This window comes from Dendrobates tinctorius, unplaced genomic scaffold (genome assembly GCF_039654945.1).
Source record: "Dendrobates tinctorius isolate UK_male_01 unplaced genomic scaffold, ASM3965494v1 ptg000034l, whole genome shotgun sequence".
Classification (NCBI taxonomy): Eukaryota; Metazoa; Chordata; class Amphibia; order Anura; family Dendrobatidae; genus Dendrobates; species Dendrobates tinctorius.
In genome coordinates this window covers 23667739-23685476 of record NW_027361702.1, presented here as the reverse complement: position 1 = coordinate 23685476, position 17738 = coordinate 23667739, and the positions used below count along the sequence as shown (strand labels likewise).

At 44.4% G+C, this 17738-nt stretch overlaps 1 protein-coding gene across 1 annotated transcript in view; it reads left to right on the top strand.

The window, feature by feature from the left end:
• Positions 1-13696, top strand: part of MRRF (mitochondrial ribosome recycling factor) — a 115931-nt gene extending 102235 nt beyond the window's left edge. Inside the window, exon 7 of the mRNA XM_073573157.1 lies at positions 13400-13696. Coding sequence (XP_073429258.1) covers positions 13400-13405 — 6 coding nt within the window. The 3' untranslated portion in view covers positions 13406-13696. The remainder of the gene's footprint in view (positions 1-13399) is intronic.
• Positions 13697-17738: the final 4042 nt, after the last annotated feature.

Here is a 17738-nt window from a genome sequence, read left to right as displayed (position 1 = left end):
ACTGGGTTTGAACGCCCACATTGCCAAACTAATCTCGTTTGAGATGATGCCCTTTCGGTTGGTGGAAAGCGCAGCTTTCCGCGAACTCATGGCCTATGCAGTACCACACTATGACCTACCCAGTCGCCACTTCTTCTCTCGCAAAGCCATCCCAGCCCTCCACCATCATGTGAAAGCGCATTGTCCATGCACTCAAGCAGTCAGTGAGCGGAAAGGTGCACCTCACAACTGATGCATGGTCCAGTCGGCATGGCCAGGGCCGTTACGTGTCCATCACTGCGCACTGGGTTAATGTGGTGGATGCAGGGTCCACAGGGGACAGCGGTGGTGGGACAGTGCTGCCTAGCCCACGGTATAGGAAACAGTTGGCTGTAGGCGTTCGACCCTCCTCCTCCTCCAGAAGCGAAAGCTCGTCCACAGAGCGCAGTCGTACGAGCACTCCATCTGCAGCTGCCACTGTTGCGCACGAGGTGTCCCCCTATCGAGCAGCTAGTGGAAAGCGTCAGCAGGCAGTGTTGCAGATGATGTGTTTGGGCGACAGACACACCGCCGAGGTGCTGGCCGAGTACTTTCAGAGACAAACTGAGTCATGGCTGGGCAGTGTACATCTTGAGGCAGGCAAGGTAGTTAGTGATAACGGGTGTAATTTTGTGGCAGCCATAGCCCTTTCAAAACTCAGCCACATACCTTGCTTGGCTCACACCTTGAACCTGGTGGTGCAGTGCTTCCTCAAAAATTATCCGGAGTTAACAGCCCTGCTCCAGAAGGTGCGAAGACTGTGCGCGCACATCCGCCGGTCGCCTGTACACTCCGTTCGTATGCAGAAGCTGCAGCGATTGCTCCACCTTCCCAACCACCGCCTCATTATCGACATTGCAACAAGGTGGAACTCCACCCTGCACATGGTGGAGCGGCTGTGCGAGCAGAGGCAGGCCATAATGCATTTGTGGGAGGATACACGGCCAGGCACTTTGAGAGCAGACATGGAGTTGACCGGTGTGCAGTGGTCGAAGCTGAAAGACCTCTGTAAAGTCCTTCAGTGTTTTGAGGAATGCACACGGCTGGTAAGTGCAGACGACGCCATCCTAAGCATGAGCATCCCACTTATGCGTCTGCTCATGCAAACTTTGACGCACCTTAACGAGCAGGCTTCTGCAGCCAATGTTGATGAGGAGGAAGAGGAGGAGGGAATCCTTGATGACATTCAGCCATTGTCTGCTCAGGGACCTCTCCTGGACGAGGTGGAGGAAGAAGAGGAGGAGGAGGAGGAGGATGATGGGGATGATTACTTAGGGGAGGAGGATGCATCTCGTGGGGCAAGTGAAAATGTTGGCGTGGCAAGGTCTGGTACAGGGTTTGTGCGTGACTGGAGGGATGTGGATTTGCCAGAAAGTGCTCCTCCAACCAGCACTCGCAGTGCATCATTGACACCGGGAACATTGGCCCACATGTCAGATTATGCCTTGCAGATCCTAAAAAGGGACCCCCGCATTGCCAAAATGATGAACGATGACGACTACTGGTTGGCTAGCATCCTGGATCCACGCTATAAAGGCAAATTACAAAACATCATGCCACAGGAGAACCTTGACCTAATATTGGCTAATAAACAAGCAACTCTGGTAAATCTGTTGCTTGAGGCATTCCCAGCACACAGCAGCGGTGATGGTTCTCACACGAGCCGTACGGGCCGGGGGCAGCTTGGCAGAGGTGTTCGTGGTGCACACAGCAGAAGTGGCGTTGGAGACAGGGGTTTCATGACAATGTTGTGGACTGATTTTTCAAGTACCGCTCACACAACTGGTAATACTGCATCGATGGAAAGTGACAGGAGACAGCAGTTGTCAACTATGGTTACAAACTACTTTTCCTCCCATATCGATGTTCTCCCACACAGGTCATTCCCCTTTGACTATTGGGCCGCTAAACTGGACACCTGGCCTGAATTGGCACAATATGCCTTACAGGAGCTCGCTTGCCCAGCTGCAAGTGTGCTATCGGAAAGAGTCTTCAGTGCAGCTGGATCAATCCTGACAGAAAAAAGGACCCGTCTGTCAACCCAAAATGTGGATGATCTAACCTTCATTAAAATGAACCACGCATGGGTTTCCAAGGATTTTGTCCCACCTTCCCCTGATGACACATAGGGTGACAGAAAAATGGCTTGCTTTGGTCCACCTCTTCCTGGGACTTGACCTATTTCACCTTTTGCATCAGCTGAATGTCCAACATCAACATATGCCACTTTCTAAAACTCCCTAACTGTGCTGCCTCCCCCCCCCCATGGCCGGGGTCACCACCTAGCGCACGACACCATGCGAGTGCCGTTGCCCTGGACAGGTGGGTAGGCCGACTCTTGGGCGCGGGCACTGGCACAGGGTCCTTCATAGTGCAATCAAGTGTCTCTGACGGTGGTGGTGCACACCCGCCGTCAGACACACCGCCGTACTATGAGGGGCCCAGTGCCAGTACCGACGCCCACGAGTGGGCCCCCCTTGCTTGGGCAGGGCCCCAGCATTTGCAATCTTTACCTCTCCCTGCTCCTCCGCTGTGTAGTCTGGGCCGTCAAATCCATACTGTGCCTGACACCGTCTGAGCCTGCCTCCTGATGTATAGACATATATTTTAAATGTGTACGCTATCCATACATGTTATCCGGGGAAACGGTACCCTTTCTAACCTTTGTGCAATCACGTGCAATCCATACTGGGCCTAACACCGTCTGAGCCTGCCTCCTGATGTATAGACATATATTTTGAATGTGTACGCTATCCATACATGTTATCCAGGGATACGGTACCCTTTCTAACCTTTGTGCAATCACGTGCAATCCATACTGGGCCTAACACCGTCTGAGCCTGCTGTCAGAGACACCGCACTGCACTCGCTCATAGAGCCAGTGCGCGTGTCCTGAGAACAGAAGCAGTGCTAAAAGATACCTGTGGAGTGTGCAGCAGAGGTGACCATGCGTGCTACAGGCTAATAGTGTCAGGGTCCAGTCAGCGCTGGAAGGTAAAGAGGCAAAGGACCTGCGGACACTAAAACTGAATAATGTGCACGGGACCTATGGTCATGTGACTGCAAGGGGGCGGGGCTTAGCGTCCTGTATTCAGATAGGACAGGACACCATACAACAACTCAGAGTCAGGCAAAACAGAGGTCACACACAGTACGGGCAAACGAGGTACAGGAGAGACGAACAGACGGGTAGTCAGACGGAGCCAAGGGTCATACACAAGAGGGCGACGTGGTACCAAGGGGACGAGCAGAGAGAAGTCGGGTCACAAGCAGAGAGTCATACACGAGAGGTAGCGCAGTACAAGAGGGTCAGGCAGAACTCGTAACAGGGACAGAACCAGATAACAACCGAACAAACAAGCAAGATATCAGGCACAAGGCACACGTATACAAGAGGTCACTTAACTCAGCCGAGGGCAGGAGTATAACTGACACCGGACCCAGGTCCAGTGAACACTAAATAGCCTCCTGCTGCCAGAGAGAGGCAGCACAATTAACCCATAGTCTAACCAGGACGGGTCAAAGCGAAATCCCGTCCTGGAACATGACACCTGCCTCCTGATGTATAGACATATATTTTGAATGTGTATGCTATCCATACATGTTATCTGGGGATACGGTACCCTTTCTCACCTTTGTGCAATCACGTGTAATCCATACTGGGCGTGAGAACGGCTGGCGAGCTGTTAAGCAAGCTACAGCACCTGTGGTTTGCACACGTAAGTTTTTCATTTTTTCAGGAATGACGGTTAGGCCTAATTCCGGAACTGCGGTTGACCTGCACTTACTGGGAAATCATTGTTCGCGGGTAATAATTGTAATCAGTGATCCCCATCACTAACGTTGTTCAGCGGGTTATCTGCACCTGTAAGCGACAAACGCTGGCCTTTTCAGTGTAGCGCACATGCAGCCACGGACATGTAAGGGCATGACACACCAGTTATTGGCCAATCTCATGTGCCAGAGCCTCACGTGTCCCTCTAGTAAGCCGGACTCTGACCGCGGGGCATGACGGAGTCTCGTTCGTTAACGGAATTAAGCTTGCAATGTGTGCATCTGTTCTGTAGCTGGCATGGTTGAGGTTTCCCAGGTGGAGTCGAATTTAACCGTAGGCTCCACTCCTGGTGGTGCCCTTCTGGACATTCCTTTAAGGTTCAGCTTTGCAACCATACTGCCCACGTAAAACAAACACTTTGCCTTCATGAACGCTGTTTGGAGGGTCATGACTCGTGGGAATAACGCCGCCCAATCAGTTAACCTGCTAGAGAGATCGTTCGTTGCTCCCAAGCATGACATCACACTCCCTAGGAAGAAGGTAATGCCACTGTGGCGACCGTACTCTTGGGGGCGACACAAGTGCACTGATGCCCAGCCACTGCTCGATGAATCTGCTGGTACATTGATCCAGACCACTACATTCCCCTCGCACGCTACACGACCTGAATCTGACCCTGATGAAACTCAGGTTACCCTTCCCATATACAGTTCCATCTTACACGGTGACAAAGAGGAAGCTGCAGATGAAAGTGCAGGTTCGGCCCACCCGCCATCAGACACACCACCGTACTATCAGGGGCCCTGTGCCAGTGCCGTCGCCAACGAGTGGGCCCCCCCTGCTTGCTCAGGATCACAGCACTTGCAAAGTTGAAATACTGTGCAGTGAGATGGAAGATGGGGACGACGAGGAGTCCAGACAAGTACAGGGATTCCCTAGCGAGGAGACTTATTTGATTGTTTTCAATGTTGGGACAGCAATTTTTGGGGAGCACTATACTCTGGAGAATGATAGATGGGGCCCACCATACACTGGAACATTCCAAAGGTGGACATCAGACACTGGAGCAGCATTTACAGGGCCCATTATACACTAGAGCATTAGAAATGGGGCCCATTATGTTTGGAGCATTATTTGGGCCCATAAGACAGTGGAGCTTCATCCATGGGGACCAACATATACTGTAGCATTATGTGGAGCTAATCATATACTGTTTCAAACATTATATGGGACCAATGATTCTGTATGGAGAAATAGATGGGCCTCGTCATGAGATGTAAAAAGTGAAGTATTTTTCATTGTACTATACCGCTATTTCTCTGCCGTATCGGAGCATGATGAGTTGTGGTATGTGTTAAAGGGGCGCTCTTTCGCCCAGGGCACATGAAAACCTGGAGCCAGCCCTCCCCCCCCCCACAGTCTGTAGCCAAATAACCCCCATTTTTCAGTGCGTAACTTGTATTATGAAGTTAATTAAGGTTGACAAGCTTAAGTAAGAAGAATTGATGCTTTTGGCATTCAAATGGGCACTGTAGGTGTGTTTCCTGTCCTCCTCTCACTGCCGACTTTTATTCCCCATTGACTTACATTGGGTTTCGTGTTTCGGGACGACCCCGACTTTTGCCTATAATCGGACGATCTTGCTCGACCCGACTTTTGGAAAAGTCGGGTTTCACGAAACGAAACTCGACCCTAAAAAAACAAAAGTCGCTCAACTCTAACCATAGGTACTAGAGGCTGGGCAGATCGATTTCGGAGACCCTGGTTCATCGGCTAGGTCAATAGTCTCTGACCTCAGGATGGGAGCTCTATGAATCTCTTAGTTACAGTGTTGCTTTTGATTAGAGACGTCATCATTGCACAATTTACGTTGCGCCAGAAAAAATAGAGATTCACGAGTCTCCTGTCCAGGAGCCAGAAACTAGTGACTTGGCTGTGAATCCATCCACCAGAAACTGCTGACCTGTCCGTGAATCCATCCACCAGAAACTACTGACCGAGACGTGAATCCATCCACCAGAAACTACTGATCTGGCGTGAATCCATCCACCAGAAACTGCTGACCTGTTCGTGACTTCATCCACCAGAAACTACTGACCTAGACGTGAATCCATCGACCAGAAACTACTGATCTGGTCGTGAATCCATCCACCAGAAACTACTGACCTAGACGTGAATCCATCCACCAGAAACTACTGATCTGGCGTGAATCCATCCACTAGAAACTACTGACCTGTCCGTGACTTCATCCACCAGAAACTACTGACCTAGACGTGAATCCATCCACCAGAAACTACTGATCTGGCCGTGAATCCATCCACCAGAAACTGCTGACCTGTTCGTGAATCCATCCACTAGAAACTACTGACCTGTCCGTGAATTCATCCACCAAAAACTGCTGACCTGTCCGTGAATCCATCCACCAGAAACTACTGACCTGGCCGTGAATCAATCCACCAGAAACTACTGATCTGGTCGTGAATCCATCCACCAGAAACTACTGACCTGGCTGTGAATCCATCCACCAGAAACTACTGACCTTTACGTGAATCCATCCACCAGAAACTACTGATCTGGCCGTGAATCCATCCACCAGAAACTACTGACCTGGCCGTGAATGCATCCACCAGAAACTACTGACCTGGCCGTGAATCCATCCACCAGAAACTACTGACCTGGCCGTGAATGCATCCACCAGAAACTACTGACCTGGCCGTGAATCCATCCACTAGAAACTACTGACCTGGCTGTGAATCCATTCACCAGAAACTACTGACCTTTACGTGAATCCATGCACCAGAAACAACTGACCTGGCCGTGAATCCATCCACCAGAAACTACTGACTTGACTGTGAATCCATCCACCAGAAACTACTGACCTGGCTGTGAATCCATCCACCCAACTTTAATAGATGCCATACTTCTTGTGTTCTTCTTTTGATTCCCCCCTGCACATCATTCACCAGAGCTCATTTCTCTGTTTCTCAAATAGCAAAATGTTACTACCACTTCCCTTCTGTGGGATGGACCAGTGCTGTTGATATTGCTGCAACGAATGATGGTGGAGGGACAGAGCAGCCATGGATCAGACCATCCAAAGTGCTCCACAAACAACTACTGTTGCCATTTTGGACATTTAGAGAGGAGCCCCAGAACTTGTGTGTCCGGAGCGGAGGGGACTTTTTAACAGATTTCAAAAATTAGTACTTCCATCATTTAATCAAACAAGAAATCTTTTGCTCTCTAAAGGACTCCACACATCCATCTATTACATCTACAGCTGCAATCAAAATTATTTACCCCCATCGCAACTTAGTTATATTAGCAAAATCCCCCATCGAAACTTAGTTTTATTAGCAAAATGTATAAACTTTCTGCTGATTGCAATAAAATAAAACAGCAAACAATTTTTATGTCTCCATTTCACTAATATAACAAGTGGTTTCTCCAAATTCAGCACACAATGCCCATTCTCTTGACTCTTACAGCTTTGCAGTCTTCTAATATACTTTGTGTTTCGATTCCTCCCCATTTTTAATATCTCTGTGCCTTCTACTCAGGTATGTAAAGGTATGTACCTGTAAAGGTATGTGTGTAACGGAGACCGGGGGGTAGTTGTGGCTAACAGTGGCTGCTCTGTCGCACCCTAGCCCACCATCACATAAACACATTGTCCCTTCTGTTGTGCACTTGGTGGTTCACTTACTTGCACATCAGAGTCCACTCCTTTCTACTGGGACCTTCTTCCTTAAAGTACCACACAGTGACAGTCAGAGTCCATGTCCAGTTCCAACAAAACAACTTTACTCAGTTCTTTACACAGCTAGTCCAGTTTAGTCACAGAAATAGCACAAGACTCCTCACAGAGTACAACCTTTCCTTTCCCTGTGCTGTCCCTCACTCCTCCAGGAATATCGCAGGGTCGTACCTGCGCCTCCATTACCGCAGCTTTGTGACTGGCCAGACCAACCCACCTCAGGAGTTCCCTGTCTGTTTCAGCCCGGAAGTTTGGGATTGTTCCCACGAAGTTAGCTGCTACTGTACCATCTTGATGCTGCCCTGTATTCCTCCAATACCATGTGACTGTCAGCCCATAGGCCCTGGATGGCTGGGCTCCTCAGATTAAACATTGTGGTACATAACTGTCCTGTCCTGGCTCCCAGCCCTACTGACTGAACTCAGGAAGATCTCTAACTTACACCCAGTTGGCCCCTCCTAATTAACTAAATCCTATTGGTCTATCTATTTCCTCACTTACTCTATTCTCTTGTGCCCCCTCTGGTGGGCTAATGTATATCCTATACTTTCCCTACATTTATACAATACAAGGAATATATATATATATATATATATATATATATATGCAATACATTATATAACAAACAATATTATAATACACATATCATATATTGGACATTCACAATATAGCAGCATTATAGGACATATTAAAAGTACCAGCTTCTCCTGGACGTAGAAACACAGGTGAGGGGAGTGGGGAACAAACCAGTCCTTGTACACCCCTTACACACCTCCCTCCTTTAAATATGGTCGTCCCTGACCATGCAGTGAGGCAGAATACAACTTTAATTTTAAAATATGAATACTCCATGCAGGGATGTGAACAGTTAAATGAGGTAAAAAGTCTTTCAGCTCAAAGTGAGAGTCCATAAAACACACATTTTAATTCTTATAAAACTTTTTACAACCGGACAAAGTATTTTGGCTCCACGTAAGAGTCTATTTATTATTCAGTGGCCTGGGATAGGTGCCTGGTTACAGTCCTTCAGCTAGCACCTCCAGTCCCTTTTACTTCCAGGACCCGAGCACATACACAGTCCATTTTAGATCTTTCTGACCTGTTCATCAGAGCCTCATTGCTTGGGGATATTCCCCTCCCTTCTTTGCATGGAGTACAGCCCTTTAATCACGTGTGCTGCATGTTCAGCAGTCACACACAGTCCGGTTTTCAGTCACAGAGTGCATACTCCGCAGGGTCAAAGATCTGCAATCCAGCAGGGAAAGCACAATGTGCGCAACTTTCAACCCTGTGGCCCGTACCGGCCACACCACACCCGACTCCGGTGCTACAGGGCTCCTCTACCCACTGGGATGTGGAACAGTCCCATTTCCACTCTGATACAACAAGCACTTCTCCTTTAAATGTCATTTACTATTTCAGCGACATGTGTCCCGTGTTACTGTGTCCCATATCAGCCTCCGCTCCCGTGCTCTAGCAGATGATGACAACTCTGCAGCCACAAGTGTCACGTTCCCCAGCCGCAGTCATAGGGGAGGGGCAGGACTTGGTCGTTCTGTAACCAATGAACAAGGGGCCGACTGCGCCTGTTCCGTGCCCGCATATATCTCCAAGCCATCCACCAGGCACAAACTGACAGCCACAGCGAAATACCCCCGAGGTCCATCCTCTTTAGGGATTTTCCGAAATTCTTCTGTGACCAATTTAACAAATAACAATCACAGGAAAAAGACTGAGGGGTGGAATTTTTTTTGGTTTGGAGACTGCAAAATTACTAGTAGTAGATGAAGTTGATGCCGTGTTACTTAATTCTTCTAAAATAGCGATGGATTCTTGTTCCTCCGCTGTCCATTCATCATTAGTCGGACTTCTATTGTGAAGTTTCTTTAACACCAATTTTCTTGCGAATAGATGTAAATCTTTCTCCGCTGTAAAAAAAATCCATGGGAGAAAAGGTTAAACCCAGACTCAGAACTCAGTCTGACATTGATAGTTAAATGTCAGACAAATTTACTACCTGAAGTCTGGCAGAGGTGGCAGATGATCTTAAATAACTATGAACATTAGAGTTATGTCTATTGTTGCCTCTTTTTTTCCCTCTTCCTATAAAGCCCTCTCTTTCAGGGTTTTGTCCTGATGTACTATCCATGGACGATAGAGATGAATTGGATGAGGTCCTTTTGATTGACTAGGCTTGTTGGCATCTATACACATTGCTGCTTTGGTAATCTTGTAGGTCCCATTGAAATTTTTTTGTTTTTATATCCTGTATCTCTTTTGCCCAATTTGTAAGAAGTTTATCAACTTCTCCTTTAAAGATATCTATCTCTGCTGCAGATAGAGTGCTGTTCAATTTCCCCTGCAGAGTCTCAATCTCTATATCTAATGTGTCTAGACATTTTTTGTTCATCCCAATGAGGATCTCCATGTGAGATTTAGAACAGATAGTACAAGTATCTTCCCATCATTTCCAGAAAAATTGATCATCCACCGGGAATGCGGGCAAAATCCTTATGCTTAAACCACGTGGTATGAGACTTTTGACTAGTTAATTTTCCAAAGAAGCCTTGTTCCACCAGATGCATACTTTTTTTCTCATAACTTGTTTAAATGTATTTTTCATTTCAATAGTACTCCCATTCTTAATTCCAACACTCTGCATTGGTTCACCCTTAAAAATAGCATCAATATTAGAGAGCCATACTTGGTCTCTTGCCTTTATATCCATGTTCTAGAACACTGTGAAAACAGAAAAAACACGTCAATATCTACCAAAAATACATAAATTGACCACAAATCCACCCGATCGTCCCATTTTGTCCGGGAATGGAGGACTTTGTTAACCTATTAATACATTTCTCGACTTCTATCTGAAATCTTTAGTCGAGCCCCTTCCATCATTCATTAAGGACACTGGGGATTTTTTAAGGAAAATGGAGGACATCTGTTATGAACGGGTAGCCGAGGAGAAAATAAAAACAACACAAGCTAAGTCTCAGAAAACCAAAGAGGTTGGTAACTATGCAGACTGCAGATCCCTGATTCTAACCACACAACTAGTAGCAGTCGTGGAGCGTTCCTACGTTGGTCCTAGACGCCTTGTCACAGCCGGAGAGCTAGATAAGCCTAAAGCAGGAAAAGAGGAAAACTAACTGCCCCAGAGCAGACCCCAAAGGAAAGACAGCCCCCCACATGTATTGACGGTGAAACAAGATGAAAACACACACAAAGGCAGGAAAATAGGCTGAGCAAACGATCGGGCCCGACTAACTAGAAAGGACAGGAAAGGAAAGACACTGTCTGCAGTCTGCCAAAAAACCCTACAAAATGTCCAACACAACTGATAGCAAAATTAACCCTGAAGTCACTGGACTTCTCCCACTATATCAGCACTCTCAGAAATATTCTGAGACAGAGCAAAAAGAGGCCAATCTAACAAGGGACAAAAAAAAGGCAATTTGGCAAATAAGAGTGGAAATTCAGCACAGCCCAGCCGGGCTGGCTGACCACACAAAAAACTGAAAAGACCAACAAGAGCAAGTGTGAACATTGGCAAAAAAACAAACTTATCTTGAAAGACTGGAACAGAGCTGAGTCCTAGACCTGAGAAGCAGACTGAATCACCAGCAACAGGATAGGGCGTCGGCTGTCTTATATCCAGTCTGATACTCCAGAGATCCAATCATTATCTTCCTCTCCAGGTGGCAGATCACTACCACTTAAACCAACCTCACTACCTCCTGTCACCACCAGAGGGAGAACGGAAGGGGAACTCTCAACTCGTGGAGCAGAAAATGAGCTCATAACAGACATCCCTCTTGAGAATAGTATGTGGCTGGTGACTCTCGATGTAGAGTCATTTTACACATCCATTCGCCAGTGCGATGGCATAGAATCGGTAAGGACATTTCTTGGTATGACAACCATGGGACATAGTTTTATTGATTTTTTGATATCTCTGTTAGAATATGCTTTGACGCACAATTTCTTTATTTTCAAAGTACCTCTGTACCTTCACTTACGTGGAACTGCTATGGGGGCTGCTTTTGCACCCTCATATGCAAATTTGTTTTTGGGCTCATGAGAAAGGACAATTTTTTTGAGCAATACTATACCCATGATCAAGAAGGTCTCCTCATGGGTTCGTTGTATAGATGACAATTTTATCATCTGGCAAAGCTTGGAAGCAGACATTTTAACTTGTATTCAATGTCTAAATCAAAATAATCTCAATATCAAACTTGTCTGTAACTATATACAGAGTAGCATTGATTTTTTTGACACCAGAATTTTCAAGAGCAGTGATGGCTTTTTACATACAGAAGTATTTAGGAAACAAACAGCAGTCAACTCGCTTTTGCATGCTACTTCTTCTCACCCTAAACCATTGAAAAATAGTATTCCCTATGGACAGGTCCTCAGAACTAAAAGGATATGCTCTAGCAAAGCTGCTTTTGAATTACAGGCCTCAGATTTAGCACGAAGGTGGCTTAAAAGAGGCTATTCCAATCGTATTATCTGACAGAGTTGGTCCAGAGCACATAATAAAGATCGAAGAGATCTATTAAAACTTAAAAATAAAGAACAAATTTCGGAACCTATTGAGGTAAGATTTATCTCCACGTAAAATGGGAAGTGGAGGGAAATGAGAAATGCTCTTTACAAATTCTGGCCAATCATTAAAAGTGATAAAGTTCTTACTCAGAGTACCACAACATTACGAACTATCACTTACAGAAGAACTCAAAATTTGAGAGATCTTGTAGTTCACAGTTTCCACAAAGGAACAAATATTGAACAATAGTCAGTCAAAGAAAAAAGAAACATCCGGCACTGTCCCTGAGAGAGAAATACCCGCAAAGCCACTTATAACCGCTATCAGTGTGACACCTGTAACCCTTGCTGAACGGGTGCTCTATCCATGTGAAGAAAAAACATGAACTATCGTAGTAGAAAAAGACAGCAGGATGGCACTCACCGTTCTCTTGAAATGATTCACTTTATTTCATGTTAATAAAGCATAGGCAATGGCACGGGAGAAATGCAAAAAGACGGACGACAGCCGTTTCGTGCACAATGGGACCTGTTGAAGTGCATTGTGCACGAAACGGCTGTCGTCCGTCTTTTTACATTTCTCCCGTGCCATTGCCTATGCTTTATTAACATGAAATAAAGTGAATCATTTCAAGAGAACGGTGAGTGCCATCCTGCTGTCTTTTTCTACTACAAATATTGAACATTCCTTTGGATCTAAAGGGCCCAAATAGGGTTTCTTTCCTTGCAAGGGCTGTTTACGTTACATGAACATAGATCGGGCTTTTGACTTCAAATCCAGTAGTGGTGAAGAAAGTTCCACATCACCCATGACATTACCTGTGCAACGGATCATGTGATTTATTATGCCTCTTGTCCATGTCTTAAAATATATGTTATGATGACGTCGAGACAACTGAAAATATGCACAAGAGAACATGTTCGAGATATCAATAACGCAAAGGAGATTGCTGATCTAACACTCCTTAAACCTATACCTCGCCATTTCAAAATGGTACATGATTATAAATCAAATTTACTTAGGATAATCGGAATTAATTGTATTAGAAAAGATTCCCGTGATGGAGAGTTTAAGATCTAATTGGCACAACGAGGCTCGGTGGATCACTAAGATCAACTCTGTCCAGCCAGATGGTTTAAATGAAGTACTCAGCTTTGCTCCTTTTCTTTAAAATAGATTTTAATAAAAATATTTTCTATTCATTTTGGTAGTGTTTTTATTTTATTTTCAATTTGTTTTGTATATGTTTTTTTATCACATTTTTATTGTTCTCTTTTTCCTTCTTTACTTTTAGATTTGATCATGATGTGCTTTTACCACACTGGCATTCACAGTCTCCTTGGTCTGAAGTGGTTTTTTCCATCTCCTTCAGGACAACTACGTTTACTTTCTTGATATCAACGTCCTTACGTGCATTGGTCTTTTTGGGATTTTCTGCAACTATGGTATCATGGACTTCAATTTTCATCAGCATTGGACTATTATTGCCATTTTGGTTTATTATATACCAGTTTTGATATTGTATTATATACTTATATTATGACATATGGCTTTAATTAAAATATTTTCCTTTTTATGGATAAGTTATACAAATGTGATGGTATCCATTTCTCATCTTTTTTTATTTATCATTATCCACTTATGTATGTTTATTTATTAATCTACCGTATATGATATTATTCCACTCTTTTAAATTTATATTAATTTCATTTTTTTTTCTTATTTTCTCTATTCATTTTCCTTTTTTATCCTATTTAATAATTTATTTAACTAGCACTATTGGTTTTTAACTTTTCTTTGTCCTTCAAGGTAAATTGACATCACACCTGATGAAGTTACTAGAGAGATTGGTTCTCACACGTCTCCGTCCTCTAGTGAGCTCGGATATGGACCCTCTCCAGTGTGCCTACAGGCCGGGCATTGGTGTGGATGATGCCATTATCCACCTTCTAGATAGGACTCTCTCTCACCTGGAGAAACCTGGGAACACTGTGAGAATAATGTTCTTCGATTTCTCTAGTGCTTTTAATACCATACAGCCAGGTCTACTGAGAGACAAGCTGGGCCTTGTTGGCGTGGACCTCCAACTCTCCACCTGGATCCTTAACTACCTCACGAACCGGCCTCTGTTTGTAAAGGTTCGGGACAGTGTGTCAGACACGGTGATCTGCAATACAGGGGCACCTCAAGATACAGTTCTTGCCCCTTTTCTCTTCACACTGTACACTGCGGATTTTAAGTGCAGCTCATCTAGCTGCTACTTGCAGAAGTATTCTGATGACTCTGCAATAGTAGGCCTCATCACAGGAGGAGATGAAAGAGAGTACAGAGATACTAACCAAGCTTTTGTGGAGTGGTGTCAGAGGAACCACCTTAGGATTAATTCCGGGAAGACCAAGGAATTGGTGGTGGACTTTCGCAAGGGAAAAAATCCACCAGTAGTGGTGAACATTCAGGGAAATGACATTGAGATAGTCAACACCTATAAGTACCTTGGTGTAATCCTCAATAATAAGCTTGACTGGGCCCATCACTTGGATGCAGTGTACAGGAAGGGCCACAGTAGGCTTTATCTGCTCAGAAGGCTGAGAGCCTTCGGAGTTAGGGGGCACTCCTTGCATCCTTCTTCAACTCTGTTGTGACATCAGTCATCTTCTTTGGTGTGGCGTGCTGGGGTAGTGGCATATCACCCAGGGACAGGAATAGGCTGGACAAACTGATTAGAAGGGCCAGCTCTGTCCTGGGATGCCCCCTTGATCCAGTTCAGGAAGTAGGCGACAGGAGGATACTGGCCAAGGTGAGCTACATGGTGCAGAATGATTCCCATCCCATGCATGAGACCGTGACAAAGATGTGCAGTACTGTCAGTGACCGGCTACTTCATCCTAAATGTGAGAGGGAGCGCTATTGAAAGTCCTTCCTTCCTGCTGCAGTTAGGCTGTATAGCCAGCACTATCCAAAACGGAGAACGACCCAAACAGTGAACAGATAGATCCAAAGTTGTGATAGTCCGGTTATATCTTTTTTTTTCGTATATGTACCTACCTGCTGTCAATGTAATGCCTTTATGCATCTGTATCTGTACTTGTTCCTGCCTTGCTGCTGTAATGCTCTGAATTTCCCCATGGTGGGACGATTAAAGGATTATCTTATCTTATCTTAAATAATCTTTGCGCATATTTTTCATTTAGTACTATATTTATCATCTTTTTTCTTTATATATTCTTTTTATTCATTTTTTTCTTTCATCATCATTCACTTCCTTCACACTTGACATTTTTAGGCTCATTATGATCACTTTTTCATGCATACATATATTCATTCAATGACTTACTTTTCACTTTTCCCTTTTTTACCCATTATTAGTGTTTCCCCTCCTTTCTTTTTTTTTATGTTTTATAATTCACATTGCTAACAAGAGTTACACATTTGGACCCCTAATTTTTAATTTATATTTTCTTGTCACACACTCTTATTTTATACAGTCACTTCCTTTTTTTCTTTTTAATTGATCACCATACATTTATGCTCTTTTATCACTTTCCCAGTGTGTCTTTTCATTGCTGTGGGCTTATACCATTATATTGCATCCCAGGACTTCACCTGCAGTGTGTGCTCTCCTCGGCGGACCTGGGTTTCTGTGGTAACGTGTCCCTGTGCATCATCCTCCCCTTCCACCTGCTGACGTGTCGGCGGGGGACGGTGACTGATGATGTGGGACACTGGACCCGCCGCTCTTGGCTTCCTGCATGGCTGCAGTGAGTGCCATAGTACCGCACTCTGCACCCAGGGCTCAACAAGTAGTGTGCGCTCTCTCCGGCTGGCCGGACCAGGTTGCCGCGGTAATGTGTCCTTGAGCGTCATCCTCCCCTCCCACTTACTGACGCGTTGGTAGTGGGCAGTGATTGATGACTTTGGACACCGGACCTGCCGTTCCTGTGTTCCCGCACGGTTGTAGTGAGCGTCATTAGTTCCACGTGTCCTTTATAAACTAGGCACTATCCCCCTAAATCTTACTGACCTCCCATTGATGAAGTGAATGTGAAACGTGCATCTGGGCGTTTTTTCAGACTGAGCAGATCACTACAGGTATAGCATTCATGTGACCATAGTAATCTATTCTTTGGTGCCATGTTTTTTTTTTGCCCAATTGAGGCTCTAATATTCAGCTCTTCTCGTATTTACCTAAAAAAAAAAGTTATACCACTATGGCATTTGCAAGTCACTTTTAGGATTGTTTCGTATATGGCATTTTACCATGGTTATTATTGCTTCTTCCTTTTTTGGAATTTCTGTGCACTGTCACTTTTGATATATATTTTTTGGGGTGTATTATTATATGCTTTGTATCTTTACTATTATCTAATGGCTCATATGCACTTTATTTTATTATTCTTAGAGATATGTAGTATTATACTGTTTAAATTATTGCTATACCTGTCACCATTTGGTGTAATTGGATGACTTATCTGCTCATCTGTCACTCGGTTGTGTGATCACCCTTTTTTGAATTGTATTTCATTCAATTTATTTTTAAGATTATTTTTTTTATCTATTTATATCAATAAAAATCATTATTTTATTGGCATAATTGTACTTCCTCTTCTTTTGGGTATTTACTTACATTCACTGCCTGATTACCCTGTTCTAAAAATCGGAATTTATCTCTAAGTCTTCGGTCACATGTCAGAGTTAGTGGTCGAAGTGATATCCATTTTTTTCGGTGTAGACCTCACTTAGACACATTAAACCCAAGGGCACTTTACTAGTAATGAGTGAAAATATTGAAATTCAAATTCACAAGAGTATAGATTTGCCGAAAATCCAAAGTCCTGCAAAACCTCCAACCGAGATGTCTAACAAACTTTGAGGTCTCTTGGGACCGTGATTTTTTTTTTTGCTTTTTTAATGTTCCTCCTTCTCAGAAAGGACTAACAAAGAAATGCTCAGTAACCACTCAATAAATGAAAATGGCAACAGGCACAATTATTGAAAAGGAATGTCCTTTCATCAAATTAGACTAATAAAATAGTTGTATAAAAAAATTGTGACCAATATATTTTGCCTCCGATTAATCAAGACCGGTGTTTTGTATGCCAGTCTTGACAAAGAACCGTCTATAATATAGCATGGCACTGCTACAGGGTGCACAAGTAGGTTACCCAAACCAAAGTAAATAGTGAAAATAACTTGGCACTCAACTTAAGTTGTCCTTAATCAGAAGACAAATTTTTATTAATGCAGTCTGTACAACATTTCGGCCTATATGGCCTTCCTCAGTCCAACTGCTTAAAAATTGGTGGATAGGTAATGAAGCTTTGTAAAACCAGAGGAAAAAACAATGTGTGTACATACCCTAAGGAAAATAAATAATTAAAAAAGCAAGTGCATTAAATAACATAGGGTACTTGGTAAACACTGTTTTGATCAAAAAAGTATAAAGCTGTCCCACCACGGCAAGGTGTACCCATTTGAGACTGTAACTACACTAACAGTTAAAACCTACCTAGTGTGAATAGTGGCAGAGTCTCTGGGTCCCAAACGGACACCCAGCTTCAGAGGGACTATAAGTGAACTACACAGCTCAGTAGAAAGGAGGCCACACCCTATTGGTACTGAATACAAAAATGCTG